The sequence below is a fragment of the Mesocricetus auratus genome, unplaced genomic scaffold, assembly GCF_017639785.1.
Source record: "Mesocricetus auratus isolate SY011 unplaced genomic scaffold, BCM_Maur_2.0 Super-Scaffold_4256, whole genome shotgun sequence".
NCBI classification, from domain to species: domain Eukaryota; kingdom Metazoa; phylum Chordata; class Mammalia; order Rodentia; family Cricetidae; genus Mesocricetus; species Mesocricetus auratus.
In genome coordinates, this window is record NW_024429182.1 from 93,241,627 (window position 1) to 93,255,454 (window position 13,828).

General features: G+C 36.7%; 2 protein-coding genes across 2 annotated transcripts; one reads left to right on the forward strand and one right to left on the reverse strand.

The window, feature by feature from the left end:
- Positions 1–788: 788 nt before the first annotated feature.
- Positions 789–1,764, reverse strand: LOC101833391 (olfactory receptor 52E8-like). The gene is given in 2 exon segments (XM_005087468.3): positions 789–1,733; positions 1,735–1,764. Coding segments are annotated over 2 exon segments (975 nt in total).
- A 9,161-nt stretch (positions 1,765–10,925) lies between these two features.
- On the forward strand, positions 10,926–11,879 carry LOC101830757 (olfactory receptor 52E8). Its single transcript, XM_005087464.1, has one exon. It carries the CDS (start codon positions 10,926–10,928, stop codon positions 11,877–11,879), a length of 954 nt encoding a protein of 317 aa, XP_005087521.1.
- The last annotated feature ends 1,949 nt before the right edge of the window (positions 11,880–13,828 follow it).

A 13,828-nucleotide genomic window follows, 5' to 3' on the forward strand; every position in this document is an offset into this window, starting at 1 on the left:
AAAAAGTTGATGATTTTTCCCACAAACTATATTATGCTACTTTCTCCTTTTATCTTTTGAAGTTCATGAATACTTTCTTTATTTTTACACATTTCTCTGTATAAAGTCATCCAGTTCAAGTCCCAGTACACAAGCATGCATTCTTTCTGTCATGCGGCCAAATTGTACCTGACTTCCTAGTTCAGAGTTAGTGTGCTTCCTCTTTACTTACATGACCATGACTTAAATCTACTTCTATCATAACCATATGCCTTGTATTTAAACATGTCTGTGAAAGAAATAATATTACCAGTAAGAGTTCTAGAACTTGACAGTTCTCACAGTCAGTTCTCCCTTCAGCAAATTAAAGTATGATTATTTGAAACTTGCTATTGAAAGACATACTCTGCCATGATTCAATAAAGGATACAACATGTCCTCAATAGGCACCACCAACATTCATATATATATGTATGTGTGTTATACATATTACACATACATATTCTACCAGGTTTAAGTAGAGGGTACAGTATACCTTCAACAGCTGCTATAACATATATGTATATATGTGTACATACAAATGTATATATGTATATTTAGATCTATAAAATAAATTATAATATATACATTATATGGTTTATAAATATGTATTTGTAGCATACCAGTTACTAGGGAAGTTGAGGCATAAAGATTTCAGGCTAGTAGTCAGCCTGGGCTACACAGTGAGACCCAAATATTTAATAAAAATTATTACTTTTTATTATTAATTTAAGTACATGCAGACCTTATCATCCCATTACTTGAACGAATTACCTCTCACTCAATCTTTTTTTAGCTAAAAGATGTTTCACCCGCTGCTGGATCTGCTTGGTCCTGATCCCATAAATTACTGGGTTGAGGGCAGGCGGGATGACCACATAGAGATTAGCCAGGAGGATATGAATATATTGAGGGATGTTATGACCAAAGCGATGAGTAAGGAAGGAAAAAAGAGCAGGGCCAAAGAAGACTAAGATTACACAGATATGGGAACTACACGTATTAAGGGCTTTCAGGCGAGCATCTTGCGAAGGAAGGTGGAAGACAGCATATAAGATCCTAGAATAGGACACTATAATAAGAAATACATCCAGAAACAAAATTGAAATATTCCCAAGGCCATAGTAGACATTGGCTCTGATGCTGGCACAGGCCAGTCGTGCCACACCCATGTGCTCACAGTAGGTATGTGGAATGATTCTATGACCACAGTAAGGCAGCCTCAGGAGAAGAAAAATGATGGGAACAATCATGCATAGGCTTCTTATAACCACTACCATAGCAATCACTGTGATGATTCTGTTGGTGAGGATCATGGTGTATCTGAGAGGGTTGCAAATAGCCACATAACGATCAAAGCCCATGGCAAGGAGTACGATGCTCTCCATGACAGTGAAGAAGTGGATAAAAAAGACTTGAGCAATACAACATCCAAAGTAGAGCTCCTGGAGGCTGAACCAGAAGATGCCCAACATCTTAGGGATGGTAGCAGTAGAAAGACTTAAGTCAATCATAGACAGCATAGCCAGAAAGTAGAACATGGGTTGGTGAAGGTTTCTGTCAGTCCATATGACAAAAAGAATAATAAGGTTTCCAACAAGGGCGATCAGATACACAACACAGAAGGGAAATCCCAGCCAGAACTGTGCAGCTTCCAGTCCTGGAATCCCCAACAACAGGAAGGAAAGCGGATAGGCCTCAGTGACATTGAGCATGGGCATTCTTTTGCAGACTGATTTTGGGCATGGGCTAAAGGCTGTTGTCAGTTTCCATTGGACAGTTCATGCGGACTTAATCGAAATCTACAAAAATATGAAGAGTCTTCAAACAGTGTGTTGATATTAAAAAGACATTTCCACCAAGCCATTGAGTTTTTCCCAATACCTTGGCTCTGTATAAATAATCCCAGTAACACTGCTCACTTTCACTAAAAGTGTGAGAAGGTGAGATTCCAGATGTGTGCTATGCTATGTTCTTAAAATTAGTGTTTGCTGCAAGGAAGGATGTGAACTCCCTCTTTTCAAGAGCTAGATATTAGGAGGATATAATAAAACTGATACGTACCACAATAGGTATCATTAGTTTGATATCTACTATTGAAAAACATTGCATCTATCACTATTACTTATGCTGTTTCATACAGTTTTAATTTGATGAAATAAATTTTACTGCATCTGGTTTTATGGAGAAGAGATGTTTTAGTAAGTTAAACTACTTCTCAGAACTTCTGTTTATATTCATTAACAGATGGGTCAAGATTTTAAAACACGTGGAAATTAATCACATGGCCCACTCTAGATCTGTCTTTGTAAATTTGTTAGTAGAAACAGTACAAAGAGAGAGGGGAAGATATGGGTCTGAGTAAGAATAGCTTATAAAATTTTGCTCAAAGGAAAATTCTGCATGATTTAGATGACTATATTTTAAAGTTTTTATAAAGCCATGGTAATTTTAACATTGAATAAATTTAAAAAGTGATTATGACAGTGGATAAATTAAAAATCAGAAAAAGACAATGAATGGAACTGAATCAAGAGTATATAAGCACACACACATATCTCATAGGATATGAGTGTTTAAAAGAAAGATATACTCAAGTTAAGAATTTAACATGGGTTAGCAAAAGGAAATGGGGACCCATGAAGCATCTTCCCCATGTGAAATTGTCTTATGAGAACATGTTGACTTCTAGTTGAATATATGTAGCATCAAATTTGACCATCAGCTTGGAGCTAAAGAGAAGTTTTAGAGCACAAATCTCATGTCTACCTTCATTTCTGACATCTTCAGTCTCAGGTCTCCCAAACTATCCTCTTCTCAAGAACTTACTAGAGGGACTCATAAGAATCCTTCACAGTTATTATGTTCAGTTATACAGTTTCTTACTGGAAAAGGATGCTGATTACAATTAGACACAGAAAGATGGTCTTAGGAAATCCTGTGAGCTTTACAAATGTGAGGCACCCACTGTCCTCTCATGGAGGTGGGATGCATTATCCTCTTGACATTGTGTGACAACATGTTTGGAGCATATTGCTATCTAAGAAAAGCTACTGAGACATTTTTATTGGGGTTCCATTACATAAACATGACTGCTTGATTACTTCATGGCTGACATAGCATTGTATTTGCTACTTTTCATGTTGACTGATATCAGTTGATCAAAATAATCTCCAAGCAAGTTCATGCTCTTGGTCAACTTCCTTTAAGTATGCATTTTTTATTGATTCTTTGAAAAGTTCATTCAATGTATTTTGATTCTATGGCATGGCTGCATCCTACAGTTAGGCATGTCATTTCCAGTCTTTACTTTGAACAAATTCATGGATATTAGCTCCTGGGAGCCCAGACATATAAAGAGCTTGTACTCTCTGTGCAAATAGAAATTCTTTATTATATGTTTGCAACCTTCCCAAAGTACTTGTTGCTGTTGCTGTATCTGAGCTTTTTACCTCATGCCTCATCTTCTTATCTTGTACTTAACTCTAAATTCTAATAACCAGCATTGAATTTGACTTATTGCCCTCAATATATGAAAATCAAGAGAAGCCAAACGGCTAATTTTATATTGTGTTCCTTCTTTGTCAAAGTATGATGAACTCATTATAAAGAATTAAAATGCATTTCCATGTGCTTTACTTATTAGGGTCTTTTTCTTTGTTTATCACTTATGTCACTAAAAAGACAAGAAGATGTAGGAAAATTAATGCAATTACAGAACATTTAGTGCTATTAGACTATGACACAGGATTAAATACTGATTCTGCTCTCAGTTTACTGAGTGAATGTAGGCATATTATATCATGCCCCGAGTTTCTGTTTCATGTAGATAAATGCACAGTAGTGTTTAATCCTGACTTGAATAACTTACATTATGTATGTTTGAAATATCATAGATGTCAAATTATTTTCTTTCCAATGTTTTCCAATATATTTCCCATTAATCTCTCCATAGAGAATTAATATGTGACATCATGTTCACTGCTCTGGCATTATACATCTCATGTATTTTCATGCATAAACAGTTGTTTCTTTGCTCATGTACTCTTTTTTAATTATATTTTTATTCTTCAAAAGCTCCATGAATTTCCTAAATCTTAACTCAATTTTTAAGAAACTAAATTCTAAGCATATTGCAAAGACTTACCAAGATTCCTTTATTTCTCTGAGAGTCATGTGATAGTTGTGTATTCAGTTTTAAAATACAGATGCATGACTTAAAAGGAGCCCGTAATATACCTTTATAGATATTAATGAAGTGTGTGTGTGTGTGTGTGTGTGTGTGTGTGTGTGTGTGTGTGTGTGTGTGTACACAAACTCTGGAGCAGATGGTTACTAATAACGTCTCCTGATGCCAGAGTCCTTTTAATAAACTGAACATTAATTCCCTTTAGTCATTGCAACAGATGAAGGCTCACTCTTGCTAATCTCAGTAAACAATTAAGCAATTTCCCAGTATTTGGTTTTATTTCCTGGATTTTTGTTATTTAATATATCAGGGTTTTTTTTTGGCAAGTCCCATCCATTTTATCTTTTGTTTTCTTTCTTCTTTCCCAGCCCTCTCTCCTCCAGCCTATTTATTGATTGCTCTCCTCACTTTGGAATCTATTGGGAATTTATAATTGTGGTAGCATTTTCATTGTTAGAAAATATGTATTTCATAAAACTTACCATTTTAAAGTTTGCAGTTCCGTGGTGCATTGTACCGTCACAATGCTGTGCTATTATCATTTCTATCTGGTTCCAACATTTCTTGTCTTTCCAAAAGTAAATACTGATGTCATTAAGCAGTCACTTCCCTACTCATCCCTCCTTCCAGTTCATGGGAAACATTACTTTCTGTCTTTATGAATTTTCTTAAAAGTACTCTGGACAGTTCATATAATATAACCATGATATGTAGCTTGCTCAACTATAAATACTATTTCATGGATTGGTATGCTTTTCTTTGTATCAGCATTACACTCTATACTACAGCTTTTGTCTTGATGATTTGTTATTTCCTTTTATGTATATCTTTATTTTCAATATTTATTGTCTTTCATAAAAGCTTCTTTCAAGTATTTCGTGCCTTTGACCGAAATTAATCCTTCAAAGCTTCTTAATTCTGCTAGTTTACCTTCTATAGTCTCACACTTTCATCACACACACACACACACACAATTTGGGGTCCACAACTGAGAGGAAAATAATTAATTTTTCTTTCTGCGTCTGGTTTATTTAACATAATATGATGATCTCAAGGCTCGTCCCCTTTCTAGCAAGTGATGTAGCTGTATTCTTCCTTATTACTGAATACTACATACTACATACTACATTTTCTTTATCTATTTAATGGATGATGACTACCTAGTAACCATTACATGAGTATTGTGAATACTATTGCCTTTTCTCCAATATGTACTTGTATTATTCTACTAGATCAGGTAGATATGCTATAGACACATGGCTAATATGTTCCCTTTACTCATTTTTCCCAGAAAATACCAACAGAACATGGAAGTGAGCTGGTCCTTTGTAGCAGAAGTGTCCAGATTTATTTTGTTTCTGTTGTTGCAGTAAAGAGGCTGACCAGGAACAGCTTTCCAATCCTTTCTTAGTTGTGCCTACTTGGATCCTTGTTCTAGTCTGGAGATTTTTAATAGTCCCTATTCTTTGTGTTAAAGGGATTGCTGGAGACTGTAGAGCTACAGTTTGTATGTTGAGAAATATAAACTGACCCTTGATGGGCTGGAATTATGACTCAGAGCTGTGGTTCAGGTGGCTATGGGCTGCTATGTGAGTGCTTGGAAGCAAACTCAAGGTACTCTGTAAGAGTTATGACTGTGCAGCAATCTTTCCCACCTTATAAGATTATTGTCACTGATTTTGACAATGAAGATTTTTTAAAAATTTGATCTCAGAAGCATAGGTGACAAAGCAAAACAGACAAAAGGCTTTGTGAAAGGAATAACAGAGGGACCTTTTGTAGATAAAAATGTTAATATATAAAAGAGATAAGATGTTGCTAAGATATTAGATAGCCTGATGAAAACTATGCAAGAAACATTGGGACGTTTCTCCAGGAAGATATTTATTATACCAGTGGGTATAATAAACTTCTCTTTTCTCATTCTCTGTTAGTTTTTTTTGAGACAGGTTTTCTCTGTATTGCTTTGGCACCTTTCCTGGCACTCACTCTGTAGACCAGGCTGACTTTAGACTCACAGAGATCCACCTGCCTCTGCCTCCCGAGTGCTGGGATTAAAGGTGTGTGCCACCAGCGCTCGGCTTCTATTACTTCTTTGAGAATCTCATAAAATGTACTTTGATCACATTCACCCTTCTCCCGACTTCTCCAAATCCACCCCATTCCCTACCCCAAACTCATCAAGAACAGTTGGTGATGTCCATATATTCCCGGATCTGTGGCCTTCCACTGGAGCTTGCCAACCACCAGAAGCATATCTGTCAAATGTGGGAGCATAGATAGACCGAAAGAAACTCTCTTCAATAAGATGAACCATGCACAGAAAGCCAGCATAAGGTCTCAACGATGTAATTCCTGTAAGCAGAAAATATAATGCTAGTGATCAGAGGCCATGCTGTGAGTGAGGTTAGGAAACGAAGATAAAGAGGTATAAAGCTTTGGACACAGGGGATGGATATGTTTTGGAGATCGTTTGAATAGAGCTGTATCTGTCATAAAATGATGTGGTTTACTTGAAAGAGTGCATCGTAGTACTCTCTTGACAAATCTAAGATAAGTGACTTGTTAATTACTTCACATTTTATAATATACACTGCTATCAAAACATTGTTTATTACTATAAACATGTAGAATCCTTAATTGTTATTATACTTCATTGAGCCTGGCAAAATTAAAACAAAGTATGTTCTCTTAATAAGTTAGAGCCACTAAGCTTTATTACTGTTTATAACATTTAACATTGGTAATTTCTTGATAAGAGTTCACCATGGAGGACCTCACCCTCCTTGGTGATAGCAGTGGAGATTGGGGCGGGGCAGGGGAGGAGGGAAGGAGAGTGAACTGGGATTGACATGTGAAACAAGATTGTTTCTAACCTAAATAAAAAAAAGAGTTCAGTTTTGATGCCTTTCAGAGCCCATTTTTCATTTGCTGTGTTGCTATGTTTATGTTATAATTCACTAATTTCTACTTTTCTTTGCTATTACTCCCTTTTCATTTTTGTTTTGCTTGTTCTTGCTTTTTTCAGATTACTTTAAATAGCTATTTAACCCACTATCAGTGTTCCTGTGCTGATGTAAAGGCTGTCCTCTTGACACAGCTGTCGGTGCACCACAGCAGTTTTCACGGAACAATATCTAGTGTGTAAATGCCTGTTATCAGTGAGATACATGACATAAACCAGGATTTATAACATAAGCATAATTTTGGAAAGTTTATTCATCTATCCATAAGCAAAAAAATGACACAGAAGGAGTAAAAGGGCTCTGTGAAAGGGGGTGCAACAGAGGGTGGATAGGAAGATAAGACAACAGCAAGAATCCCAGAAATGTACTAAGAGCTTAAAAGCTGAATTTGAAATCATAAGTCAAACACATTCTATTGGTGCAAATAAAGGAATAGGCAGTTAGGAAGAATCAAAGGAGTAGCAACATGCCCTTGCCCTCACATCCTGTATATACAAAATGACTGAGAGGAAGAATTCTCTAGAGTCCACACACTGCACTCTATCAAGATACCCATGATACTGTGGTTGTATTCTTAGGGGAATCAGGCCTATGAAAAAAATTCATTCTGCTCAGCAAACAAATATCGTGCCCCAGGATTATCCCAACTGATGTTTCAGAGACTTAGAAACCAAGGTAAGTCATGTCATGTTTAGACTGTGAAAAAAATATCAAGGGGGACAGGGAAAGAGCTAGTGCCTGGCTAGAGTGAAGTGACAGAGGAAAGGTGAATGCGTAAGCATCAGATGCAGAGGAATTACACACTCATGCAACCTCCAAGGCTGTGCCTTCCCTACATACACTTTTTGTGTGACCATACAGATTCTTACATGTAAAACTAAGGAGAAAAATTTGAAGATGACATTGTACCAGTATGTTCATTTTTTTTATTTTTATTTGTGATCCAGTGTAAATTTACACATGTCTGAGCTGCAAAAATAGACAGACTGTACTTCTCTGTTTTCAAGACCTATTAAGGGGTTCTAAAACCATGCTTTTGAATTAGTGAATTTATGAATAAGTGAATCATGAAGAATGGCTCTTTAGACATTTATGAAATAGGATCCAAAAATGGAGGGGAAACTCTGATAAAGGACATGGATTCTATGTTAGACAGTTGGCCATGGGGTTTCAGAATTAGGTACAGAAGAGAAAGTCAATGTGCTTATTTTTCCTATGCTTCTGAGTGGATATGTGGATGTCTGAGAACATGATGGTCTCCTGAGAGTTCCACAGACATAAAGTTCTTTCTATGGTAGGTAGCCTCAATGTTGTTCTCATTTTCTGCTCTATGGAGCCACTGCTGATGAGCTGGACACTGGCTGGTCAGTCTAAGAATCTTACTGAGATTACTGAAAGGACCACAGATCCCTCTTTTACATAATGATTAGTCAGTGTGCTTCCATTTCCCCCACTTTGGTCTTAATCTTTGTCTAGAACAAAACGCCTTTTCTTCTTCACCCTTGCTGTTTTGATATGGGAAATACTTTAGAGGAGACAGGTAGTTGGCAAAGAGCTTGTCTTGTAAGCATAAGGAACTGAATTTAATCCTCCACAGCCAACATAAGCAGCTGGACATGCTTGGCATATAACTGTAGTACTAGACAGAGCTGGGGACGTGGAGACAGGTAGACCTCTGAGGCTTGCTGGCCAACCAGCTTAGCCTGCTAGATGGGCTCTGGGTCAATGAGAGAATTTGTATTAAAATAAAATAAATGAATATAAGATAAAATAAAGAATGTAGGTGGCACCTGAGGAAGACATCTGAAATCTACATATGCATATCATGCTCACCCTCACACATATTTGGGTGTGTATCCACAGCTATGCAATCCCACTCCCAAAGTTCCAGTCTCCTTGTTGGACTTTTCCTTAACCCCTTCTGTTCTTCACAGTACTTTGTGCATACATCTACCATAATTTTTTCAGGCCAAGTTAAAAATGTCCCTTTTAGAGTTTTACTTTTCTTGCTACTAAAACGGTATGTCCAAAGGGAGTGTATGGCCAGTTTTACCTAAATTGGTGTTCCTATCATCTGATTGACACTGGTATTTGTAGAATACCTGTAAATACATGATGGAATTAATTGTGAAAATGCTTCCAAAATTGTAATACCATGTATGCATTCAGAGATGTAACCTTATGTCAGATACCTTCACATACCAAATTTAAGGACTTCAGTTTTGTTTGCCTTAGTATCAGCATCCTAGAACACACACACACACACACACACACACACACACACACACACAGAGAGAGAGAGAGAGAGAGAGATGCTCATACACATAAACACAGGGTTCCTCAAACCATTTCTAAAATTGTCAAATTATTTTTCATCTCAGCTATGTTTCATGGGCATTGCTATGAAGGCATATGGGTCACAAAGTTTAAACTAAGAGGCACTAGTATCCTTAAACATTTTTATAAGTATAAGGTAGAACTCTATTTTTTATTTATTTTAGAATTTTTTCATACAATATTTTTGGCCACATTCTTTCCCTTCTCCCACCCACCTCCAAAACTCCCCCTACCTTCCCACATCAATCCCACCCCAAGACAGGTTACATTCATAAACATCTCTGATAGACACCTTGCATTCTTGCGACAGTCAAGTGTTGTTAAATTTGAATATATTCTATGTATCATACATAACACAATTACTTCCACATTATTAGTCCAAAAGTTTTTATAACTAAATGTGCAGTAATGAGCTTCATGCTTCTTTTTTCAGATGTTTAATGTATTACTTGTTAAGAATTTACTATACTAGCAGTATCCATTAAACATGGCATTGGAATAGAATCAGAGAAAGAACTAAATGGAAGTATCTTGAGTACTTTAGTCTCTTCTAATGTATACAAGGTAGAAATATATTGAGAAATTACGTAGCTCTCTCTTCCAATAGCTGGTCCATATCTGGACAGTTTCTTTAATGGATGCATTTACTTATCCACTGACTAAATGAAAGCCTTGTCTATATTAATACAATCTTTTGGTTCATACTTTTATCATAGCTACAAAAGAACAAAATGATCTTTGTCAAGTATTATTCTTCCCATTGTCTTTATCAGCTTTCCAAACCTGGTGAGTCTTGTAATAGAGTTATAATATACATGAATGATATATTTTCCATACTATAAATTAAAGTACCTACAGTTTCATCTCTTCATCTACCTATCAAAATATTTAGAGCTTCTACATGATACGGCTTTTTCATGCAACAGAACAAAAGAAGGTAAGTTTTTTTATGACACTCTTAGAACCAGACCACCTTATTACATAATATACACCACATTTTGTAGTTTTTGCTTCCAAGATAGGGAAAGGTCAAGATTACAAATGCATGAGTGATTCTTAGGATTATTAAGCAAATAGACCTGTAACACTACCTTGTACATCTGCTTTGGCCCTTCATCCTCCCCACGCATTCCTGGCCACACTGCAGTTTGCATTTCTTCTCCCCTTTTTTCTTTGTATTCTTCTTCTATTACATGAATTCAGTGCAGTATTGGTGGCTCTATACCTGATGCTTTGTAAAATTCAGGAGACTTACACATAAAGCAAAAAGCATTTTTATCTCTTTCTATAAATATGAATAGAGATTAAAACATTATTCTTATGTTTGACCAGGAATGAAGATAAAGGACTAAGCTGGCAAGGAGTCATACTAGCCACACACCAAAATTTAGCTGTATCAAGCGTAGCATCCATCCATGACTGAGAGAATGTCCCTGTCTAATGATTCACAAGTCTATCCTTCTTCATTCCTCCTGCTGGGCATCCCAGGGCTAGAAGATGCACACATCTGGATTGGATTACCCTTTTGTTTTCTCTATCTCATTGCACTACTGGGGAATACTGCTGTTTTATTTGTGATCCAAACTGAACATAGTCTTCATGAGCCCATGTACTACTTCCTAGCCATATTGGATTCCATTGATCTGAGTCTGACCACTGCCACCATCCCCAAAATGCTGGGAATTTTCTGGTTTGGTCTCAGGGAAATATCTTTTGGAGGCTGCCTTTCTCAGATGTTCTTCATCCACTTCTTCACTGTCATGGAAAGCATTATGTTGTTGGCTATGGGTTTTGACCGCTATATTGCCATTTGCAAGCCCCTTCAATATACTGTCATCGTCACCAACAAAGTCATTGGTGTCATCGCAGGTATTGCTGTCCTGCGAAGCCTATACATGGTTGTTCCACTGGTGTTTCTCCTTCTGAGGCTGCCCTACTGTGGGCACCACATCATCCCTCATACCTACTGTGAGCATATGGGCATTGCCCGCCTAGCTTGTGCCAGCATCAAAGTCAACATCATATTTGGTCTTAGCAACATTGTTCTCTTGTTGCTAGATGTAGTTCTTATTATTCTCTCCTATGTCAGGATCATCTACGCGGTGTTCTGCCTGCCCTCCCGAGAGGCCAGGCTCAAGGCTCTCAATACTTGTGGCTCTCATATAGGTGTTATCTTAACCTTTTTTACACCAGCATTTTTCTCTTTCTTGACACATCGTTTTGGCCATAATGTGCCCCAGTATATCCACATTTTCTTGGCCAATCTTTATGTGGTTGTCCCACCAGCCCTTAATCCTGTGATCTATGGGGTAAGGACCAAGCAGATTCGGGAGCGAGTGTTGAGGATTTTCTTCCGGAAAGATCACTAACCATTGCACTTAGGAGAGTTTGTTTCAGAATTTGTCTAATGTTGGTGAAAGTTATTTTGTTTCTAATCCTTTAAAAATTGGAAAAGAGACAGAAATAATGTGACCAAAATTTCATTTGAGTGTGAACCAAATATGTTGTATTTCAAGGTAGTACTGGAAATATTGGTGTCCTTATGAAAATATTTTTGTAAGCATTTTATTAATATTGCTGGATAATGTAGATGGTTTTGTATGTAGGACAGTTTTCTCTTTTGCAGTCAATATATTTATGTTCAGCAAAGCTAAGTGATCTATTTGAATTTCAAGAAGTACTAGTTTAGGCCAAATGAGATTCCTCCAGCTATGACCATTTACTTTTTCCAGAATTTTCCAGAATTTAATACAATGCAGAATATGTTTGCTTACTAAAAACCATTATGAATAAATAAAGTGGCTTCCAGGATGGTGATATAATGATGATAAATGATGATAACAACTTATCCAAATATAGCATGGCATCAGCTTACTACAAATATGCCATATACACAAAGACATTGATAAGAATACTCATTCATGTATTCTATCTACTGGGAACTTACTTACTGTTAATGTCATTCTCTCATGCACATAGAGAAGCAAGCAGAGAAAGGACATTAGAAATTAATACAGTGGAAAATGGTGACAATGTAACTTTGATATAACATGAAATACATACTCATAAATAAGTATTTAGTTTTATTTGTTGAAGGGGTAGTATTTATGATTCATTTGATACAAATTATATGATGCATATTAATAATACATATATAGTGTACAATATTTATATTATACATATACTATGTGTACACGAATATTTAAACAGTTTTCAAGTTCCACATGTGATATTTCTTTGAGCAGAAGAATGATGAAGACAGTATGTTTTGTAATTACTTTCATAGGAAAATAAGAAATGGCAAGTTTAAAAGTTGTGCTTATAAATGTTTATTTCTGAAGATTTAGAAGGTCTCAGAATGGATAAGGCAATGGCTCATGAAGTCCCACCCGAAGCTAGAGATACAAATGATTGCTTCTAGAGGAGGGAGAGTAAGTTTTCTTCAGGGATGTGGTCTTAAAATACTACACCCATGCACATGTAGGCAACACTTAGTGAACTAAATGTGCTCAGAGAGACAGAGACAGGCAGACAGACAGAAAGAGAACATGAAGCTGGGAGTGACATGGAGGGGGATAGAGAAGGAACTGGATGGGATGAAATGGGGCATGGTTTGACCAAAAGAGGTTATATGCATGTATGAAATTCTCATTGAGCCTTGGGTAGTAGATCAGTGTTTATCCTGGGTATACAAATGGACTTTAGGCTCCCATCCAACAATGAGAGATGCACTCTTACCCTGGACTCTTGGGGGAGGGTCTAGACCCTGCCCTGGATGAAATGACAGACTATGGACAGCCCCATGGAGAGCCTCACCATCCCTTGGGAAATGAGGGGATATTGGGGGAGTTGGTGGGAGGGCGCAGGAGGAGGGGAAGGAAAGGGAGAGAGACCTGGAATTGACATGTGAAGCAACTGGGTTTCTAATTTAAATTTAAATTTAAAAATAAAATGTAAAAAAACTACAAAAAATTGTAGAAAAAACACAAGGAAGAAAAAATTTTTAAAGCTACTTCTATAATTCTATACTTGTGCACACACAAATGTTTAGAAACTACAATTTAGAAACACAAATGAGGATTTAAAATTATTTTGTAGAAAGCTGTTTTTAGGAAAAAGGCCTTGAAAATGCATTGTTATTATAATTAGGACAGAATTACTCAGCAGACACATTCTTGATCTCACAGCAGTTTGTGTCATTTACACAAGATCTGCACAAAACAGCCTGTCAACATCCTGCCATGAATAAGTGGCATGAGATCCCACTTTTCTCTGAGAACTTACAGACAGATAATGGTATCCAGTAGGAACCAGGTGT